Raw genomic sequence first — 24,097 nt, forward strand, 5'->3', positions numbered from 1 at the left:
AGTTACGCCCTATAAGAAACCACGAATACAGTTTGAGAAAACATCGGATTAATTAAGCGACGCTTTAAACTTGTAATCGTCGCATTAATCCTCTCGCCGCGGAATCGCATTGCCGCGAGACGGGATTTTATTTCCCGCCGCGAAATTTTATGCGGATAAAAAAGTGCGCGAGCGTGCTCACCGCGATTTCCCCTCCTTGTCTCTTCGTATTTCTTCTTCTCTCTTTCTTTTTTCTCCTTTTCCTGAAAGGGACGGAAATACATCTCCGTATCCTTCGCGATCATCAGTTACACACACACACACACACGTCCGCGTATTTTTAATAAGTTGCCAGTATTCAGAACGAGGTTCGAGTTTATTTTGAATTCGCTGTCCAACTTCAGCTTTGAAAATCTCGCCATGATCGGCGTGCATCAGTTCGCATTCACATCTCATTGAAATTCATGATGTTTCAAAACTGGACTTATGTAACTTTCTGAATAAGTGACTCAATGCATGAAGTTGCGCGCAACGGCGCGAATGGTGTAATATAAAATATTGTACATGAGTAACGTTTCGAGAGCGGGACGAGCTTCGATATTGGACAAAATATCGCCGTATGTCGACATTTATCTGCCGACGCGTTTAAATATCGCAAAAATAATAACATCGCAAAAAATTACATTTAGGCGTTCGGTTAAAAGAAATGTTATCGTTCAGCATTGTATACTGCATTATTTATATCGTTTGCGAAGCGGCCTTTGTGCAGCGGGGTGTGATCTACCGTGACATATAATTGCTAATATTAATGTACCAATGACGTTTGCTTGCGTTTGAATTATTATTAGCATCGATTTCATACCGTTGTGCAACATCCCTTATTTATGTTTCTTTCATTATGCGAAACAACCGTATTTCTCTTTGTACTGCTCACGGTAAGTACATCCTGATGATCATTATTCAAAGCTATTGTTAGTGAAAAAAAAAACAACGTACGTTACATTAAGTAACATCTGTGGCAAAAAAACAGTGCGAAAGCAAAAAAGAGCGAACGATGTATTAATAAACGGCATAATTTATATAAATATGCTCCTGACGGTTGTGTCGAATTTTCTGTGAAAATTAAATAAAATATATTCTGTAGAAAATATAGCGTTATTTATAAACCATCTCCGCATTTGCGCCTGCTCTCTTTCTCTCTCTCTCTCTCTCTCTCTCTCTCTCTCTCTCTCTCTCTCTCTCTCTTCCTCTCTCTATTGTCCAGGTGCTTTTTATCAGACGCGGAGAGCTATTTGTTCGGCGGTATCATCGATCCCGAAGGAAGCTCTCGTTGTATTATTAGAATTCTTGAAAAGAAGCGTCGAAGTTGAAAATTCCCCTCCGAAGGCCGGCGGAAATCTTGTTTATCCCCGCTTTTATCTTGTCACGTCGAAATTAGATGACACTAATGCTTTTACTTTGTACAATTGTAAGTACCACCACCGCAGCGGCCGCCGTCGCTACCGTCGTCGTCGTCGTCGTCGTCGTTGCTGCCATTCGTCCTGCATACCTAATTAAGGTGCAAATAAGCGTAGCGCCGCTTTGTCCCCGGGATCAACGGAGGAAAGGAGCGCGCTATGGCGACGCGCCGAAGCGACTTATCGGCGCTCGTTGTCGAAAGAAATTTCAAAATCTCGGATTTATATCACGCTACGCGCGACAATACCCACTGTCGGACGGGACTTTGCACAATTGTCGTCGTGAAGGCTGACGCACGTTTCTCTCTTTCTTTCGCCGCCTCTCGGAATCGCATCCGACATTCGACGAGAAAATCCATCTCGCCGAGAATTTCACAAGAAATTTCACACATTTTTCCATTAAACTGCGCCCCGAAAGCTTTCGAAAATAAAGTTGTGCGTCAAGCTTTCGGTCGGGGCTGCGCACATTCTCCCTCCAATTATATTGTATCGAATCGGCAGTTTCGAAGAGAAAAATTAGAGCTGACCCGTCTCGAGTTTTATCTCGCCAGCAAAAATCGGATCGACGATATTACCGATACACACACACACACACACACACACACACACACACACACACGTCAGTCTCGCGTATCGCGACAGTCGTCGGAAATAATGTTTGTCCTAACAGCGATACTGCGTTCGCCATTGAACTACTATTGACCCAATTGTGATTCTATGTTGTCACGACTTTACATCGATACCGCCGAATGACAGTCGGTTGCTGATAGCGTCCCAACTATTCTATTGATTGTCACTCTACGTTGACACTCCACGTTGGACGTTTCCGCGCAGAGGAAAAGAATAAAAATCAATTCAATTAGATTCGCCAAGTATTTGAGCTGAAACGATCATCGAGCAGCGGCGCGTGGAGAAGTGGAACATTTTTTGGAGGCTTGCCGTTTGCCACTCGCCGCAATTTTAACCCCAGACGGGGCTGCCTCCCTTCGCCGTGCAAAATCCGATATTATTAATTAATAAATAATATTCGGTGCGTTTATATTGATTAACGCTACACGTTTGCATCATTAATATTTTAGAGTAAAATATGATTATCTATCATACGTTCATATTGATTATCCCGGCATCGGAACTAATTAATCGACGTAATCTGAGTGCCGCAATGATACTACGATACTACGTTGCGGAGGAAACACGATTGTGATAATTAATTAATACGATAACAGAATATACCGGCGGTCGTATAATCACATTGTACTTATCTAAAAACCGTTCACCCGTTGATTGACACAAACAATTAACGGGCGCGCCGCGAGTGTATTCTTTCTCTCGTGTGATATCGGCAAAATTGCTAGACCGTAATAGAAAATAATTCACGAATATATTATTGTAATACGCGTGTATTACAATGTATGTATATCGTAATGACATGCGTATAATGTATGCAAAATAAAATTGAGTGAACGAACGATCCAGTCGTCAACAACGCGAGAGAGAGAGAGAGAGAGAGAGAGAGAGAGAGAGAGAGAGAGAGAGAGAGAGAGAGAGAGAGAGAGAGAGAGAGAGAAGGAACGCTCGTTTGCATGCAAAATTGTCGTGCGCCAATCGACAGGTCAACAAACACATCGCAAACATGTTGCTGCTTCGCGAGCTACTTACCGTGCCTTCTCCCAGGTTGTGCACGACGCAAGGCATCAAGGCGGTGGAGCCTAATTGCGCCGAAACCAATGTTGAATTTTCCGTGCCGAAGCTCATCGGCAGAGTTGGCGGCAGGTCGACGTCCAGCGGCTTTCCCGTCGTGCCGTCCAGCGAGTTCATGTTAACATCGACTATTTCCGCCGTAACCGCAGCTGGATATTCTGAAACGAAAATCGCGAATTATCAATTATTACTCCCGCTGAAACTCTCGGCGGATTTTTAACCCGCGAAACCGAACGAACGCGAACGGCATGTCGCGCGACGTGCGTCACATATGTCAGTTGCTTTTTTTTTCAACGCGATGACAAACGGCAATGTTATAGCGACGACTGGCGGTGAAATGAATATTAAGATCATGCGCGCCGTGGCGATCGAGCGGCGAACTGCGCCGCGTGGAAATATGCGGTTTGCGACTCGAATTCATTGAAAATAAGTATCACGACTCGCGGCCGAGAAAAATCATGCGAAAAGTGCGCGAAGCTTGTTCGCGATTAATTCACCGCTCGTCATCACGTTTATGTCACGCAATGGATGCGCGCTCGGTCAGTTTATTCGAACGAGACGAGCGGCGCCGAATTCGCTCGTTCGGACGGTTTCCTTTTTCACCCGGCGCGCGATAATCGCGCGCAGTTCCCCCCCCCCCCCGTCATTCCGTATACTCTGCAAACGATCTCCGAGCGCGTTGCTTGTTACCGCACTTTGATTTTTCGATACGGCAAAGAGCTTGCGAGTGTGAAAATAATAAATGATATTTCGCGCGAATAAAATGCCGACGCGCGACTATTGGCGAGGCGATAATAATAATGAATAGTATTATTCCGCGGGAAGCTTCGTTTATAGCCGCGAAACGCATATATACGGCAGCTCGTTAATCTTTTTAATATATTATTTTCAAAAGCATAATGTTTTGTATACACTGTAAGTATACACATGCAACAACGCCGCTCTGCTTGCCGTGAGCGCAATAATAAAATACTGACTTCTTCCATGATACGTTCGGCGTTCGCGGATTATCTCCGCGAGTTAATTCACCACGAGTACCGTTTATTCATAAAGGTTTATTCATTGCCGCGTCAACGGACATTGCATTTTCCGATATACGCGGCGAAAATTGCAAAGTACTGAAAATCAGTTTTGTACAATTATTATTATTACGTGGGCGTTGCGGTGTTAGGAATACTAGCTGGCAAAAAATGACGATTACGATCGGTGCTCTTCCAATTCGGTGAACTGATTGCGACAAAGCGCTCCTGGTCTATTTATACTATCAAGTGTTATTGTACATTCCGATACCATTGCGAACAAATTGTATATCGGCATATGTCGCAGCAATCCGCATTATCGCGATCCATTCTTCCGTTCGGAGCCTCGATGTAATCTCAGTCTTTCGCAGATAATTCGAGACAATCGACAGCATCGATCCTACATCGATGTGCGTGTTCTACAACATTACTTCCGGTAAACGGCGAACCGACGACGGCGGCAATGAGCGTGTATCTGCCGTGCGCGTAATTTTCCGTGAAACGTTACGAGTCCAGTCCCTTATCGTGGATGTTGAAGCTCGCCGAGTTTTCGATGCCGGGGGTCATCGACTATCCTCGAGGTAACTGCCGTTAGATGCGCCGAGAAATTGGCATTAAATCATGACGGCCTTTACGAGGTCGAACTTTGTAACAGTGTAAGATCACCTACGCGTGAATATGAGACAAGCTTCTCTCCGCGATGGCCTCCTATTTTTCACGCGGTGTCCAGCCGGCCGATATTTCAATAAATGAGCGACAATTTTTGCCGACTGATTTACAGCGTTGTGAAAATAAGACCGCGAATCGAGATTATTCGCAGCGCCATATGGCGAATTTATGCTTCCACACGCGTTCATTATCTCGTCTTGCAAAAATATGAAAGATATGAAAAACGACGAGAAAAAATTTTTAATTATCCTTTGTCGAGAAAGGATCCGTATCATGTCGTAGAACTGAATACTGCCCGTTGCGATATTCTGAGCTTCGTTCCATTCTCAGCTGTCGCAGAAGCATCCACAATAGCAAATATTTTCGGTCAAAGTATTCACCAAAAATGAAAGAGAGAAAGAGAGACAGAGAGGAAGAAAGAGAGCGAGAGCGAGAGCGAGAGAGAGAGAGAGAGAGAGAGAGAGAGAAGAAAGAATAAACATTCGCGCACAACGTGCGCTTTAAACAAACAACGGAGTATATTAACGTACAAACGATACGATTGCGGAGGAATAAATTTCATTTCGCGTTGAAAGCTTATGCGTGACGAATCCACTTTATCCGCATTTTTAGAGGAAAATATTAAAGCGGAAAATGCTGCAGATAGCTATATGCAGAATTCGAATGACTTTTTTGTTGCGTTACTCACCAGTTAATACGTCGCACGATAGTCGATGGGGGCATACTTGCAAAATGTTCAGCGCACCACTTTACTGTATATCTCCTTTTGAACGTGGGAAACGAAATAATATACTCACGAAACCATTTCCTTTTTACCTCCTCTCCCACCACTTTCGTCATCGTATATATCCACGTCATTTTCGTCGAACGTTCCTCACACGCTGAAGCGCTAAAGTACGGCAGAGAGAAAGCGAGAGAGAGAGAGAGAGAGAGAGAGAGGAGAGGTTCGTGCAGATTGAAACGGCCAAAAAGTATGTCCCGCCCGGCCCGTACGATCACTTTTCATCCGTGAAAATCTACGATACGTTGCAGGCGATGCGTGTCTCTCGCGGCTACGCGGTTACATTGAACGCGTCTCATCTTGTCGGTTTAATTTTATTTTTGCCCGATGGTCGCGCGGAAATAGCAAGGTGGTTATCCGTCCGTGTCACACGGATTCCCGCAAGACCTTCATTTATTTCGCCCGGCCCGGCGGCGAGAGGCGGGAAGGAAGGAAGGAAGGAAGATACCGAGGAAAAAATCTATATCCCAGGCGTACAAATGTTTGTGCAGGGGCGATCGCGGCGCGCGAGGATGGTTAAAGTCCAACGGAAAGCCTCTTAACGAGAATCCCTCCGGCGCGCGACGGGAGGCTTTGAGCGGGCAACCGTTAAACCTCGTTCGACCCCCGTAACGACTGCTCTCTGATTTGACGCCTATTTTTCAAAGCCGGCATTTACCGCAGATGCGACGGGCAGCGAGGTGAATTCGTTAGGAGACGCCAGCGGAGGAGGAAGTCGGTCTGCTCGGCGACCGAGTCTTTGTTGACGAGCCGCCGTAGTTAACGATGAGACGCGCCGATGGCGGTCGCCGTTATTCCGGACGGCTGGAAGCCGGAGGAAATGGTGTATAAAACACGTGAAAGCCGGTCGCCGGGACGCGAGGAGACGCTGCGAAAATTTGTAAAAAGGACGCGCGGCCCGCTTGTAAGAAGTTGAAGTGCAGCGGGGGGAAACCTACGGAATTGGAGTCGTGCCAGCTCTCGCGACGTGAGATACACACAAGAAGCGCGGGAAAGAAATCGGCGCGAATGTCGAAAGAGTGCGAGATAAATCGGAAAGATGTAACGGAGCCGTATTAAGTCGCGCCGCCGCCGCCCCGGCCGAGGTGCTGCAGGTGCAGGATCGCGTGTCGATCGGTGCAGGATGGAAGATTGAATTTTCGAATCGTTCTTAATGACGATCGATAAGCCGGGACTGCAAGTTTCGCGCGGAGAGATCCTCGCAGGATCCCCCTAAATGGCCCAAATGCGAGATCCAACTTGTAATATCGAGTGCCAAAGTTGCAAACTGCAGCCACGCGCAGCAAGTAATTACCGCTGATTAATTGTTCAAGAATCCGACCGCGGTTTATTTAGCGCAGCTTACCGTTGTCTCAATAGCGCGCTATTACAAATTCACGAAATATCCGATCAATTACAACGGACGCCGGCGACTGGCATTGCAGCGCGACGTCGCGGGATATTGTTCACGTTTCGTGACGACGAAATTTCCGTTCGCGATTTCCTGCGGGAAGCGTCCTCGCGTCGCCGCTTCGCGCTCCGCCGAATCTATATATCGCGCGCGCGCGCGCGCGCGATATGGATTCGAGATATTAGCTTCGTGCCTTTTGATCTAACCTCGCGCTTCGCCCGTCTCTCAGCCGAAGGCGAAGGAGGATATTTCATGACACCGCGTCGCGTTTTCGGTTGGCCCAAAGAATACTTGTAAATTCGCGTCAAAGGGAGACAGAAGTATTTCCGGCCTCCCCCTCGCCATTCCGCGGCCACGCCTGCGACGATAATCAAGATTTTTGTTCCCCACGGCGGTGAGAACGCGCGAGAATAATGAGGACGCCATTACCGACACCGGAAGATCGAATATTTCAGGGGTGTAGCGGTAAAGCTCGTAATAAACGATGTCGACGGTCGATAATGCTTGGAAAATATTTGAATAAAGTGACCTCATCCACTTCTACTTCTTCTCCATTACGGTGAAGTAACGTCCATATAAGATGCGACTGTTGCGGATCCTCCTCCGCAAAATCTACCGAAATTGCATGCGACGTGTAATATTAACGATATACCGACCGGTCCCTTCAATCTTGCGAGATTATTTTCGCATATGAGATACGGCGCGTTTCTCGAGGAGGGACTCTTTCCATTCACTCAGCGATCGGAGCGACTGCACGTCAAATCGTATTATTTTGCTTATTTGTTCATCTCGTACCATATATTACCTGTATTCTTTTTTATGAGAAACAATAAATAGCTTCAGAATACGTTGCAGGGCACAAAGCGATTGTCGACGAGAGTTATGCGAGACGATATATTTTTCAAATACGCGCGATATGGAATAATTAAATTCTTTCCCCCCGATATGCCTGTTATTTATATAGCAATGAGTGATAACAAATATTTGGTAATCCAAATTCCACGTAGTCGACGAATTCGAGATATCTCTTTTTTAAACACATTCGTGCTTTTTCCCGTATAAAAGATCCTACGAAACAAAATATAATACGAATTATGTCGATACGTGATGCAACGTCGAGCATGCAGATTCATCAGAGAAATACTAAATACGCTCTCTCCTTCCCGGTCGTCCCAGTCGATCGGGACGACAAGAAGAGGAGAGATGCGAGAGATCTCGGTACTGAGGATGCAAAAATATTGAAATCCCGGCGGGAAAGCTTCGAACGCACGCACGTGCGTGCGTGCGTGCGTGCGTGCGTGCGTGCGTGCGGGCTATGAGGGGCGGGCGTTATCTCATCGATTTGTTTGTTACACGCCCGGCACAATCGCAGAGTTTAAAATCATTTCGCGCGGATACGTCGTGCGCGTCGCGCACGCTGTATATAAAGTGGCTGTTTTTCCTTCGGGATTTCGCAGCACGAGGCGCAGTCGACGGGTTAATATTCGACGAGCGTTAAATAATCAATAATGCATCTGTTGCGGGGAGAGCGAGCCGCTGAATGTTCGAGCGGTCGGCAGGGTTACCGCGCCGGATTCATTGTCGCGCGTATAGATTTTTCTCGGAGATGAGCGCGCCGCGAGATATTTTAATGCCATAATCCTAGATTACCCGGCTGGTTTGCGCGGGGAAGCGCATATCGCGCGTTCATCCACCGTGTACTGCCGATCCACCTTAAGCCATTACTCTCAGGCTCAGCGTCTAAAAGAGTGGACGCAATTCTTCAAATTGCATTAACGGCTCGGAACAGAGAGTACACTTATACTCCGAAATCATGATCGATCGCCCCTCCCCACTCCGCCCGCCCTTGAAAATGTTTTAATCACCCGACGACGTTTCCTCGGCAGGCTTCCCTTATGCGCGTCGCAAATTTTTTCATCGCGTGTACTTTGTTCGTTAATACTGGCCGGTTTAATAACGCGAGGTTCGACAATATCGACAGGTATTTAGGTTGAGCAATACAGCACTAATGAAGATACACGCACTGTGTGTGACTAATTTTCGGCGCTGCGGCGTCGGAGAGAGGAGGACACCCGGTGCCAGCAGCGAGCGATCCTCGAACTCGGGGATTTCAATCGACGAACGGCGATGGATTCTGTATCTCGTTGCTCCCCCGGGCAACATTATCTCTCGCAGTAACTTTTTATAAGCAGCCGTCGTTACTTTCAGCACTGGATTATTAAACCGGCACTTCCACGCTCGGTGGGAGAATGAAAAAAAATCAGACGCGCTTCGCGCGCGGATCTCGAGAGTGGCGAGCGAGTGGAGTCAGAACGTTCTCCGATAACAAAGTTGCAATAAAATTGTTGCGATAAATACGAGCGACGGGTAATAAGGGTGGATGTAGTTTCGCTTATTATTCCGACGGAACTTAAACGCGCCATCTACAATATCGCTCTTCTTCTTCTTCTTTTGTTTCGTTTTCCCCTCTTTAGTCTCTTTCTCTAGTTTCTTCCCTTCACCCTTTTCTCTTCCTCTCTTCTTCTGCTTCTTCTCTTTTTTTTTTCTTTTTTCGTTCGCTTTCCCTTCACGTTCAACTTTAAATCTCGAGCATCGCATTGCCACGGAGATACACGGGGATAAGCCCCGGGAGGCCGGTGAAAACAAATAGCAAAAGTTTAAAGGCCATCAGGAAAGTTTCATTATTTTCGAAGGTTTACGTGCCGCGTATTTTTAATAAAACAACCGAGTCGGCCGAGCGTTTTTTTGACGAAGCCACGAATGGAGCACGATTCTCACGGCGGCTTGTCGCTTATCGATTAAGCGCCTCGTTCGCGTTTCCCTTTTTCTCTTCTCCTACCTCCCCTCCTCGTCCCTTTTTTCCAGCCGCGACCGGAAATAGTGACTTATGCGTTCGGCTTCGCGGAAAGTGTAACGGACGATTACCCCCGAAAGCATTCGAGATCTCGGAACTCCTTTGGGCGTTACTCGCAGAACTGGTAAAAACGCCGTACGTGTGAAAAAAACCTACACAAGCGCGGCTCTCTTTCTCCCTCTTTCTCCCTCTCTCACGAATTATATTAACGACGTCGTCCAATCGATTTTAGCCGCTGCGAAAAAGCGCACTTTCTCTCGCATGGACGCTTCGAGTCGAGCGGAATGTATTTAGCGCGTTACCATCTCACACACAGTACACACAGTACACACAGTACCGCCGGTAATTCGCACCGTTGAACGTGAATCGCGGTCGCGATTGTGCGACCGTCGACACCATCAACATTATCGCAACGATCGGAAATTCTTCAAGTAGTGCCCATCTCGTTGGCCTCTTAACCAGCGCGAAGACCACCACCGCGAGCTAACTCCTGCGGGGCGGAAGTTGCGCGCTGACGTTTCCCTACCACGTCCAACAGGAAACTGCTCTCTCGTGCAACTTCATGCACTCAATTTAGAAGCTATGCGGTCCAAATTCTCCGCGCTTCAAGTTAATGTGTGAATATTTCCCCGTTTTTTCCTTTCTCTTTTTTCCTTTTTTCCATCGCGGCAACTTCGGCGTCGAAGTTTTCGCATTTTATCGGCTCAGACCGTGCCCGTGCGGCGCTGACGTAAAGAGCTCTCGCGAGGAGCACAGACGTGCGCGGTACGGTTTAATATTGCATATATTGCTGGTAAATAAGCTACACGCGCGCGCTGCTGCTGCGGCGACGGCGAGAGCGTGTTTGCCGGATGAATTCGAAGAGAATGAACCCTCTGTCGCGCGCGTCGCGCGCGTTTCTTTCTCTTTATTCGCCCGGCCGAATGTGATACGCGCACTGATGAGCGCAACAGAGCCGCGATAAAGCAGCCATGGTGGTGCGATCTTTCCCGACGAACACGAATCTCCACAGTCACGTCTACCGTCCGACGACGCTAGTCACGCTGTTGCCGCGTGTTTTTCGATTAATTACTGGCCGACGTCGTTAAAAGCCGGCCGCGGAATTACCGCGCGCTACGTCGGCACGTGAAATTACGGCGTTAAGCTCGTGCGTTCCACTTCCACTTCGCGGCTGCGTTGACTGCGCGGCCGACGCAGTCGACGCGTAACATGACGCTCCTCGTGCCGCGCGGAATTAGACGTATTCCGGAGAAGTTTGATGTCATTCCGCGCTGGAACTTTGGTCACTCTCTCATGAATTATGTAGCCACGTCGTTAAATAGCAACCGGTTCGTTTCTGCCAAGAGGAAGAACAACGCCCTCCCTCCCGCCCCTCCCGTCGCCGCGTGCGCTTCTGGATACTCTTGTTTAGAAACATAATTAATCCGCCGACGCGCGATCCCGTCACCTGCCTCGGGATTCTTCTATTTATATGTAAAAGCTGCGCTGTGGGACGCGTCGCGAATCTCGGCAACGGAGATTGACACAGAATGAATATTGTATGATCATATGAAGAATGCAGCGCTTTTTATAATCTTTACGGACGATACGTCGTTTCCGAACACGGAGGATCATCTGTCGTGTTTGTTTGAAGCTCGATTCTATCGCGGCGAGCGATATAACTCAACAGATTATAATTCAACGCCGCCCGTCCGCGTTTTCAGACACGGCCAAGTACGACGGAGAAGCGCCCAGAAGTCTCGCGGGCACGAAACCTTTTTTTCCCCTCCCTTTCCCTCCCCTCTCTACTCTCTTTTTTTCTCTCTCCTATGTGTGTGTCTAGCAAGCCGCGCGAGTGAAGTGGAAATTTTTCTCCGGCGTGAAATTCGTTAATTATGATATATTGCTCGCGTGCGCCCCCCGGAACTTTGGGAATTTATGCGGTTAAGCAACTGTAATTTCCCTGAATTTCCGCGTAACGTGCATCTTTCGCAGTAATTTCAGCCGCGAACTTTCTCTCGGCGTTCGTTAAGCCCGGGCTGAAATACTGGATCGTCTCGGGTATTCGTTTTCCCCCGTGCTCCCCCTCTCCCCTCGCTCAGCTTGGCGTAACTTGGTGGTCGTGGTCATTCGAATTTGTCCCATAATTAGATACATTATGCATGGAAATTTTGATGCAGGGCCTCTATTTTGCCACGTACAGCGGGAGATACGAGTGCGAGCGAAACGGCCGAGAAAGAGGAACGCAGCCGCTTTGCGGCGCTCGGCGGAAATAAATAAAAGCGGTCGCGGCGGGAAGCCCGAGGCGGCGTAACGATGTTTACTTCTTTCTGCGCGAGGAATTTTTACGCGAGCGTGCTAATTAAAAAAATACCAGTTGCCCCGATACATCGCCCGATACGTACGTCTGCGCAAAGCGCACGGCTGAAAAACAGATTCGAAGCCGTCGTTATTACGGTATCGGCAGCAACGCGACGGAAAATTCAAGAGCGCAAAATCGACGGGGAAATTGACCGGCGCAACAGTTGCAAAACTAGCACTCGATGCGTTCAACTGGAATCCGTTTTAACGGCAGCTTCTCGCGCATACTTGGTGAATACCGTTGTACGATTATTGCGCACTTGTAATCCAGAAATATTGGATTTGCCACTTCCCAACATACTAGCCTCCATGTTCGATTTTAAGTGTTATCAGGCTAAAGGGATTTTGCCGCGAGTTGCCCCTGTTCTACTGATTGAACAGTTCCATAGTCTTTTTAGAACAAACTATTCTCCGTACTTGACTGCACACGATTGCAAAAGCTTTTACGCCGTGGGGACGCGAACACGCGTGCGCAATACGCCGGAACCGGGTATCGCCGGAAACGGGTCGTAACTCGAAAAGCGGAGGGACAGGAGCGAAAAGATGAGATGAAAAAGAGAGGAAAAAAAAAAATAAAGGTAGAACACAATCATGTCTATTATGACGTCGCGCGAGTTAGCATCCGCGGACGATAATAATTGGCAGTGACGCATGGAGCTGCGCATGCAAATCGGCCCCGCGGGGTCCGTTATTATTTTCACCGCGCGTGCAATCGCGATCGTTCTCAGACGAATCTGCACGCGCGCACGTACTCACGCACGCGCCCCTTCCGTAAAAAGCTTTTTGTAATTCCGCGCAGTCGACAACGAAGAATGGAGTATATACCATGCGAAAAAAAAAAGCCCCGTGCCCGTCCGTTAAAACAGACGCTCGCTTAAATCCACTTACCGCTGAAAGCTACTGAAATGCAAATTTTTCAGCATTTTTCAACTGTTTCAAAAAACATCGGCGAAACGATGCCGCGTTCGTCAATAATAAGTATCCCTATCGATTTCGCTCTTAAAACACTACCTAAAAAACTCTACCATCGCACCCGCAGCACTTTTTGCCACGGGACTGTCGCGCACAGCAGCGCGCTGCGCCCGAAATTAAGATGGATGTGTTTACGTTGATCAGCATTGGCCTGTTCATAACTGCAATGTCGCCGCGAATGCGGTTCTTTCCGGCCGTAGTCAGTGTGCATAGCTGCTGCTGCTGCGAGAGAGAGAGAGAGAGAGAGAGAGAGAGAGAGAGAGAGAGAGAGAGAAAGAAAGAAAGGAAGAAAGCATCGGAAAGCGCGCGGCCAAACTGAGAAATAATTCATTGCTTTCCCAGTTCTCGACGCGAAAACGATGCATCGCGAGGCTGGCTGCGCCAGCCTCTCCCTTATTTCTTCGCTCCTAGCCGCTAATAGTAATACGATCAGCGCCGTGTTCGGCGCAAAAACTGCAACTGTACCAGCTGCAACGGACCCAGCGCGAGCGAGTGAAACGGTGATTTGATGACCGCGCCTTGGTGTACTTTTAACGCGAGCTCGGAACGCACTCGAGCACGCGTCGGGCGACTATCGCTGCGCGACGAAGCCCGTAATGGAGCGTCTCTCTTCGATCAGAGGAGACAGACTCCGACAGCCCACTCGTTACCCGATGCAACGAGCGATGCATTATTTTCAACGGTAAAAAATGGATTGGAAGTGAAAAATGCTGTCGATATTTTCGACGATGGAGTCGAGCCGGGCTCTCGCGAGGAGGAGTGAGCACACCTCGCGAGCTTCTCGATTTTACAGTACATTTAACGAATATAAGTAAGCTCATAAATACAAGTGCCTCCATTCTATACGCTTCTCCACATGTATCTTTTTCAGCCTGACGTATTCGTATCGTCAGCTGTCAACCTCAGTCGAGCAGGGGAAGGTCTTCCCTCCGGGAGATCGACGAATCTGTTTGACACGCCGCACGCGCTAATCTGTTTCACTTAAATACGCTATTTCTGCGCGGGCGATTTGTGCAGAGACACGGGAATCCAGACGCGAGTAAAAGGAGGGAAGTGCACACCCTGGCCGGGCGGACGCGCAGATGTTCTCGAATATAGAGTATGAAACCACCACTGGACCCCTCTCTCTTTCTCTCTCTCTCTCTCTCTCTCTGCATATCTCTCTCTCTCTCTCTCTCTCTCTCTGTGCAGCCGCTCTCGCAAGTATATTTAGCGAACGGATAGCCTCGGCGTGTATGACGTACTATTCGACTTTCCTTTGCCGCGGTGGAGCTTATTTAGTGTCACGGGATCGCGCTACTCGTGCCGAGGAAGCGCACCCGAATGCGAATAAATCGCGGTAAATTTAGCCGACCGCCAAACGAGCATCGGTTACAGCCGGCGATTAATTTGCTTTTCAGCCATGCAACGCGCTTCAAAATCTCGCCGAGGGCTTAACGTACTGCAGCGAGCCGCGGGACAGCCGATTTTAATGATGTTAACGTCTGGCCGGACGAGTCGTTTGGAAGGAAAAACCAGCGACGAAAAATTTCTGCAATTTCGCATCCTCTCGCGAGAGAGAGAGAGAGAGAGAGAGAGAGAGAGAGAGAGAAAGAGAGAGAGAGAGCCGTTCTCAACAGCGTTCGTTCGATCCGGACTGGTTTCGTTTGTTAGCCTGTTTGAGCATTTATTTCAACGAGTTCAACAGGCCTTACAAGCCCAACGAACTTTTCTCCGCTCTCCGCGTTTACATTTCCTTTCTGCCAATCTGATACATTTAATATTGCGGGCAGAGAATATTTTACTATTTTGATCAGCGGATGAAGCAAACGTCCGTGTTTAACCAGATTAAACAGCGCGACAGCGTGTCGGGGAATAATGCGGAATTCAACGCGCGGCTTGAAATTTAAAAAATTACAACGGAGAGGTGAAATTTTAATTCATAACCCTGATAAAAATAAAATTTTATCACCAGAGCAGCAACATTTATATCCTTTACCGCGTAGATAGCCCCGGAGAAAAAGTTTTCGTTTAATATCGCATTTACGAATCCTGCAGTCCGCAGCTACGTATATTCCAGATTTCACAGTTGAGGAATTTGCATTAATTTTAAAGTAATTACACGAAAGTCTCGCCCGAGCTTCAAGTTTTTGTTTCGCTCTCTACTTAATCCCGTTGCCGCGCCCACATACGGCTCGGCCGCGCAGTGGAATTATTTTGTAAAATTACGGCAAAATTTTCAAAAAGGATAAGGGACAATTTTGTTACACCACGGCCAATTAAATTCATCGTACTTAAGGGATTTAGGGAGAAGAGCTGTAAAACTTTCTCGCTTCTATTTCCTCTCTTTCTCTCTTTCTCCACAAACCGAGAGACGTAGGAAACAGATTAAGCACGTATCACACAAATGCGCCGACGAGATGTACGAATACCGGGACCATTGCGCGCGGATATATCCGCCATGATTCTACGAGTAATTACAAATATTACGAGAATACATATGAAAAACTTTCCACGGTTCGCAACGGGTCGGGTTATTCTCGGGAAATCGCAAACTCCGTCAGCTCGAAATCTTTCTGGCGATTTTGAATTTCTAAAGTTTCAAGTCCGTCGCGTACGTCGTAGCCGCCGCCGTCGCCGCTGTCAATTACTCCAAATCGTCCCAGCTAAGCCCTAAATCTAATGTTCGCCACCAATCACTAGCGAAAGTCTAAACGAACTCACGGAGATCTCAGGAAAGTCCGCCGCGGGCGCAACTTTAACGAAGTAAGCAGTCCCTCAAAATACCGACTTCTCTCTCTCTCTCTCTCTCTCTCTCTCTCTCTCTCTCTCTCTCTCTCTCTCTCTCTTATCCCTCCGCCGTGTCCCGCTCCTCCTACTAGTCGCCGGGTCGGCGAGATCCCGAGCCACCGATCGCCACACCGGAGCGTACTACCTTAAACAGCTTCGAGCAACTCCATCCCCGCACTCGAAACTCTTCGAGCGAGCTTACGGGCGGTAAGCTTTTTAGCGCGGCGAAATTTCGCCCCGGGAAGCGCCCGGGGGCGCGAGCGCGCGAGGGGCGCCCGCACCTAAGCCGTTACGGAAACAAATCAATGTGTAAGATAAACGGAAGTAACACACCTGGCGTACGCCGTTGAGCGTGTGTGTGTGTGTGTGTGTGTGTGTGTGTGTGTGTGCGTGTGTGTGTGTATGAATATGCGGTGCTCGGCGACGGCGGCACAGAGACGGCGGTGCAGCGCGGCGCGGCGCAGCCACCCCCGCCGACGAGCGCGCGAAAGTTGCGACGCGCCGAATTTCACGGTATATTGAAGCCGCAACCCGTGCTTTATTACGCCGCGGTGAATATCGTCGCCGCGCACCGGATTCGCTGCAGTTTGTTACGAAGTATCCGGCCGTGTAATCCGCGAACGTGCGCGCTCGCAAGCTCGCACGCGCCCGCAGTGCATCGTGCCGCGCGTATTAAACGGCGAACACGATTTGCAGCCCGAGGGGAAACTTTTACGCGCGTGTGTTCGTGCGAGCGTGTGCGAGAAAGAAGAGAGAGAGAGAGAGAGAGAGAGAGAGAGAGAGAGAGGAAAGGAGCGGGAGAGATCGAGTTGTCTTATTTGCATCGCGTTCCACGCAGAGAGAGAGAGAGAGAGAGAGAGAGAGAGAGGAAGCGCGTGTAAAGCGTCTACATACTTCCCCACTTTAAAACGTATTAACGCTTTCGCTGCGAGAAATGGGGCGAGGGAGGGAGGGTGAGCGGGAGACACCCGCGAGAATAATTGCGCGGACGGGCTTGACCTCCGACTTTATTCCGACTTTAATGATCCCCGAGTGTTAATTCTTAAACGGACCGGGCAATTTAAGTGCGCTTTCTCGCTGTCGGGATTCTACTCGCGCGCGCGTAGGATTCTGCTCTCTCGTCCTCTATTTCCCTTTCTCTCTAATTCGCATTAATAAGATATCCAGTTTCAAGAGCGACAGGATTAATCTTTCGCAAGTGCTTTTTACAGGGCGGGGATGTTACGCGGGCAGGTTTAGCCGGCGAGTGGATTTATGAATTAATTCCACGCACACCTGGCATATCCGCGATTTATAAACAAGATCATAACTGCCACACGCCAGTTATTTATTTCGCGGATGAATTAACAAGCGCTCGCAGCCAGCACGTGCAGCGCTTCCTGGGACTCGGCTTGACGCGGAGTTTCGGTGTCGCGAGCTCACGCGACCGTCGTTGCGCGCGTCATGTGACAGACAAAAGATCGCTTACTTCGTAATCCGCATCTTAACACATAGTTTAATCAGTAGATCTTAACAACCGGATACTGTGCGCACTTCTCACTCGTATACGCGTATTGCAGCATGTCGAGCTTTCACGAGAACGATCCGCACAACCGCGCGTCCTTTGCGTGCAGCCTTCTTCCAGAGAAGAAAAAACGCGTTTCAAAGTGACGGGACTGCAAACAACAATAACGATTTATTGGGAGAAACGTCATCAGCGAACACCAAATTGCACAATACACGAGATGGAAGCTTCAGCATTCAGCAACAGTAAAGGTGGGTGGGTAGGGAGCAGCGGCGTTTCGCAATCAATGGAAGAAAAGCTGACGGCGACAAAAGTCCCCGCGTAGAAGAATCGTTTCGCTCGCGGCTTATTCCTTCCCCTGCGGCCCCTCGGTTACCCTACGTCGCGAAAACACACTTACCGACCCCCGACGTTTGCATGAGAGACCGACGCGCTACTTAATCCCGTCCCGTCAATTTAACGGTAAGCCCCGATGAGGACGAGGACGAAAACGGGGGGGGGGGAGGCGCGCTAAGGTAACGGCAGTTACGCGCGCCTATAGGATCCGTAATTAATTGTTGGCGAAGCCGCTACTTTATTGACGTTCTCGATTATCAGCGAGCTCGTCCGATGCAGTCCTCCGCGAAACGTCTCCGTCTGTAATTTGCGGTCGACCGTCGCTTTATCGCCGGCCGAGACGTCGTTTGTACCCTTAAGGACTCCTATCGACACGTCCTTCGCTCATTTGAATCGCAAATACGGCCGGGAGAACGCACGAGCGAGCGAGCGAGCGAGCGAGCGAGCGAGCGAGCTACTCTCGACTCCGGCGATTTTCAAGGATGAATACACACTGCTTGATGAAGGAGCGCGCGCCGATTAATCTTTCACGGCCCGACTTTTTATCCCGGGAGAAAGTAACTCTCCGCGCGTCCCGGCCTATTATACATTCCCGACAGGCGTGATCGATCCATTAAGTTCCCACGCCGTCCTCCCCGCCGCCCCGCCACCCAGTCTTTTGCATCGGCTGCATCCGGGGAGTGCATCTTGGCCGCCTAGATTGATACAATATTTGTGGCAAACATAATAATACTCCGGGAACCACGTAGCGAATTAATATCGCTAAACTCTATTTGACGACGCGCAGCCTGCTTTCGCCGAGGATTACGAGAAGCGTCGGACGAGAGACAGGGAGATCATGAAGGGCAGGGCGTGAGAGGAAGAGACAAATAGACAGAAAGAGTAGGAGAGAGAGAGAGAGAGAGAGAGAGAGAGAGAGGAAGGGAGAGACGCCGGTCTAGGGCGAGTCGTATGAATCGCCGCTACCCCTTTTTCCTACCGGCAGCCACGCCGGTGGTAGTCTGGGCTTTTTGTAGCCTCCGTAAAGTACAACGGTTAGTGTATAACTCCAGACACGTCGACGCGCTCTCCCGTCTAGACTCTAGACTACTCCAGCGACCGGTCGCGCGCGTATCGAGTGCTTTTTGTCCCGGCATCGAAAACAATGACACTGCGCTCTCTACGTTGCGTTGCTGCTTGGCCTGCTGGAGTCGCTCTCTCTCTCTCTCTCTCTCTCTCTCTCTCTCTCTCTCTCTCTCTCGTCAAACTGAAGCGCTGCTTTCTGAACTTTGTTCCCGAGGACGACATCCGCCACCCCCGCGTCACATACACACATGTGCGCGCGCGCGTGTGCGCACGCACACAATGGGTGCACATAGAGCGAGCTATCGCGCCGGGATTCACACGCGATCTCCTATCTCTGCTCGCACACTCCCTCGCCGTCGTCAATGGGAAATTATCTAAGCGCGAGTCGCACGCGATTGCGGATCGACTTGCATCCGACGGAATCATCTGCAGCGGTGCGATTTTGCGAGTAAACGCGCCCTTCGGGCGCCGAGGGGGCGGGTCGTGGAGTGACCGTTGACAACAGCCTTGAACAGCCTTTGAAAGTACGTTGCGCGACCAAGGTCGCACGAGCAGGATGTATCTCGTGTCGCTCCTCGCTTCTTACTCCCCTCCCCAATCCTCGCTTCTCCCTGATCTTGTATTCTCCACCTCCCCCGTCGTCCCGAAGATACACGAGAGATAGCGATAACTAATGGCCCGCCGCGTAGCACGCGCTGTTAATGACACCTCGAGTCGCGGGATACTTTCTCTCTGGAAATTGCGCCTGTCGTTGAAAAGAATTATCGCGCGTACGTCATCGCGCAACGCTCCGAGCGATAGCGATACCGCGCGGATGATACCTTCGCGAAGCGTCCCGCGGAATAAGAAGCCCGCTGCTGCGCCAGCAGATCCTCTTTGTTCGCCAATCGGAAATCTATTAATAAAGAAACGAGCGACGTGCACGCTTCCCTTGTCTCTTCTTCTATCAATGTGTCTTCGGTCACGCAGCATCGAATGGCAAAGAGGGCAAAGATAAGAAGAACGAAGTTTGGGCCGCGCGCTACGGCGGCGTACAAGTGACAGCATGGAAATGACAGCGTGATTATGCAAGTGAGTCTCGGGCGTATTCTTCAGGGATGAATATATGAATGTATAGGAAGCTGGAACTTATGTCCGGGGGATATTAAGGAAGAAAGGTACGCTACGGAGGAAAAGTGGCGGTCTCTCGAGCGAATTACGCGAGCATTAGGACGCGATCGCGAGAGTACAGCGCGTCGGCTCGGGAACTCCGGGAAAGGTGCGAACGGCGGAAGAAGGCGCGGAGTGCGAACGTGTAGGCGATTTTACGAAAGAGATAACACCTCGAGGCTGAGGAGCGTATCGTTGAGATATTAATGTTGGAATAACTCATCGTTGATTCAAATGAGTTCCGTGTGGGCGCAACTTCCGCTAAATTTAACTCTATCTCTCTGTAATTTGCTCGCAACACAGCCATAAGTGAGCGATAAAGCACACACAGAGGAGGTTGAAAGGGCAGAAGCGCCAAAGGGACTAATGCTCAATGCTTATTGGACCGTGTATACGTTATTTACCAGCTTTCGGAAGTCTGATCAGAACGGCATAGCACCACTGGGCCGTGATCTTTGCAAATAATTATGCCGGAAACCCGGGGACTATGCTGGCTCGCGCGATATCCCCGATAATCGACCAGGTCGATATCAATCTGTAAATGAATATTTCAGCCGGCGAAGATGGTCGCATCCGCTGTAATCGATAAAAAAGCCCTCGCGAATGAAGCGCTTAATGAGTAATGTAGCTGGCGTTTACCTCCAAGTTGGTTATTAGGCGAAGTTCTTACTCCCGACTACTTTACGGCGCTTATATCATAGTCTCGAGAAGATAAGTTTTTCGGTCTGCGATCGTTTTATCTCTCTGATATCCTCCGAGTCTGCCGCGCGAGTTACCTCGAGAGCGTCTTCTCTAATAATGCCCGGCTATCTTATTTCCGCGAGACATGAAAATGTAATACACAATTAGAGATGATGTAATAAGGTCTGCTCAAACGGGCCGCGACAGCTCGCTAATTAATGTATTAACACTCGGGAGCGTTTTGACGCTGTCGAAGATCACGGTGTGAAGGATTTTACGAGTAAGTAAACAGGCAGTAGGGAGGGCTGTAAATTGCAAAGCAAAAATCCGTGGAACAGGTCCGTCGAGCGTTCCGCGAACGCGTTCATGTCGATGTCCGGTAATCAGCAATGCGAATTTGAACGCGAGTGTCGCAAAAATACGTGTTCTCAATTCGGTCGACCAAAGCCCTTTTACGCGCATTGTTTCGGGAAATGGAGATTTCAACACCATTTCCGCTAAACGAAGACGTCGGCTTTGTAGAACTTTATCCGCGCTCACATACACACGCGCGCGCGCGCGCGCGCGCGACATCTCAAACATCTCGAGCACCGTATATTGCGACGATTTGTAGTTTTCGCCGTTATGTTCCTCGCGGAAAATACAGTTTCCCACTGACGTTATCAAGTCGCAATACACCGGGAAATAATAATCGTGTAATACGTAAACGCAATGCCCGCCGTCCAACGCGCGCGAGGCAAAAAGAGGAGAAACTCGTTACCGTTTTTAAAGAACCATCAATCATCGCGCGAAGCTGTATATTACACTTCTTTTCTTTTTTTTTTCTCTTCCTTACGTGAAACGGGAGCTCGTACGGCGCATGATTCGGCAAACCTCTCTCTCTCTCTCTCGAGCGAGCGAGCGAGCGAGCGAGCAGATCTCGCGAGGAGATGTAGTTTTCTCGCTCGTCTCTCGTGCAGTCATTACACATTCTTTGTAAAGTGCGTTCGACTCGCCGCGGTCGAGATGGGTGTTCATCATGAGCGGGAGTTGCGATCACCCGGGAATCGAATCGGGAATTTCCTTTTCAAAACTTTCCCTAGTGAGATGTTGATAGGAACTGTCGGACGCGAATACTTTCTGCTCCAACTGATTGAAACTTACAAGCCGATAATTGGATCGCGGCCATCGCTATCGTGCGCGCCTTGGTCGAATGGATGCAATCGTTGTTTTGTCGGACTTGGCATGTGTATACACACACACATACATATATATATATATATATACATATATATGTATGTGTGTATGTGTGTGTGTATAAGTATGTATATATGTGTATATGTATGTATGTACGTATGTATGTATGTATATATGTATGTGTATATATATATATATATATATATGTGCGTGTATATATAGAAGTTTCGCTAAGAATTGGGTCTGCAGACGGCGCAAACTCTGTGAATCTCTTTTATAGATCGTTTCTAATAGACGCTTCTCCGAGTGGATATCGCCGTGCGCGCGCTCGCTTATATACGAGTTATGGACTTGAGCTTGTCGGAAAGTAATGACATCGGAGTTTCGACTTGAATCAGCCATAAAGGTTTTACTGTTGGCGGCACGTCGCGCGGAGAGTGTTACTATTCGAGCGCATTCCACCGAAATTCTCCAGGGGCTCGACAGCTGCGCTTGATCCTTTTTTCACTTTTGCTCCCGATATTGTCGCGTCTCGCCGCTGCTGCTGTGTGTATCCGTGTACCTGTCTGTCTGTCTGTGTGTGTGTGTGTATACTATGTATGTGTGTGAATTTATAGAACCTGTTTTTTTCCTCTTTTGTACAAGAAACACCTTATTGCGAGGCGCGCGATATTTTTAGACGCGAGCGCAAAGGGGGCTGACTCGTTCATTTATCATCGCAAAAATTGTAACAGTGGGAGGTACCTTCGGGGCTGTTTGAGATATGAATTTTTAGTTCTTTATATTGTGCGCAAAATTAAAAGAGCCGCGCTGTGTATGTTTCACAGCAGCGGCCAAACAGCTGTGTCTGTTGATGCCGTGTACCAAAATGGTGCATATATTAAAAAACAGATACTAGTTTTAATTAAGCTGTAAATAATTTAATTCAATTCCCTTGTTTCTTAATTTTATTTTATTTCTGACAAATGTCTTTGTGACTCTCGCGTTTTGTCGATCGCGCCTACGCCTACGGCGATGAAAATGCCAAAATTTTGTTCATCCTGAAAGATGCAGCCAAGATCGATAGTAGTATTTCAGTGTTTTATCAGTACACCGCGCGCGCGCGCGCGCACGGAATTTTGCATTTTTAGATGCGACTTTTAGATGCGATGCAGATGCTCGTGATATCTTTCTCCTATTTTTGTTTGTATCTCTATATATGTTTTGCATGTAAAGCATCATAGCGCTCTTGATACTGATGTTGCATAACTCGGATGAGTTATGAGTATTCGAACGAAATTTATTTCCCGCAGCGGTTCCAATACGGTAGATATTTTCAACGGACACTTTACAACGTACAAGTCCCTATTTATCGCGATTACCAATTTATTACGTAAAAATAAATGACAGATTTCCCCCGCGGCCGTATAAAATATCCATTGGCGTCTTATACATAATCCCCGAGAACGAACTGACGTTATTCTCAGGCACGTGATACAAATTTCACCGCAAGTGAGCCTGAGAGTGGCAAGTATATCGCGCGGTTTATGAATGATGTTATATCGAATTCATAAAGCATAATATGACGAATGTACATTCAGACCAGATTCCACTTTTAATGCACCCATCGATATGCAGCGGTATATCTGTGCATACTGGGACGTAATTTAAATGCATTAATCCTTTGAGTGGTGAACTATGATGTATCGTCATATCATGCGTGTGCCTGGAGTGCCGACGGAGATTTATCGTCGTTGCTGCAACATTCAAGAGATAAACAAGACAGGTGTACTTGAATTTCGGGCGAGATTTTATTAAACTGCTTTCGAATGAATAATCGATATTTCCGCAGTGAAACGATACCAACGCGCGATTATTGTTATGATTTATATCATATTGGATTCTTTGAGAATAAATCTTCGTTGGTAATTTGACAGTTTAACAGTTGAATTTAGGAGGAACAATAGGAGAGAATAATGCTACGCTAAACATCTCGAACGATTAACGTAAATTGTTCATTAATTAATAGCGATCTCGTCAATCGTGAAGCGATATTTCAATAATGGAAATGTGCCAACGTAATATGCAATGTAGATAGTAGTGGAAAGATTCATTGTAATGCAACATGCGTATTTTTCTACGCATATCCAAGCATACCGATCATATATAAATATATATATATATATATATATATATATATATATATATATACCAATATACACATATATATCGATGAAAATATCTGATTTATGAAGCAGAGGTAACCAGAATCGAGC

The 24,097-nt window shown here is 48.2% G+C and overlaps 1 protein-coding gene across 5 annotated transcripts in view; it reads right to left on the reverse strand.

Moving 5' to 3' along the window:
* Positions 1-24,097, reverse strand: part of LOC105188875 (fibroblast growth factor receptor 3) — a 92,501-nt gene that overhangs the window by 34,943 nt on the left and 33,461 nt on the right. For all 5 annotated transcript variants that reach the window (XM_025307947.1, XM_025307946.1, XM_025307945.1 and 2 more), the window contains one exon: positions 3,096-3,295. In XM_025307947.1, coding sequence (XP_025163732.1) covers positions 3,096-3,295 — 200 coding nt within the window. The remainder of the gene's footprint in view (positions 1-3,095; positions 3,296-24,097) is intronic.

The sequence above is a fragment of the Harpegnathos saltator genome, unplaced genomic scaffold (assembly GCF_003227715.2).
Source record: "Harpegnathos saltator strain DR-91 unplaced genomic scaffold, Hsal_v8.6 scaffold132, whole genome shotgun sequence".
Classification (NCBI taxonomy): domain Eukaryota; kingdom Metazoa; phylum Arthropoda; class Insecta; order Hymenoptera; family Formicidae; genus Harpegnathos; species Harpegnathos saltator.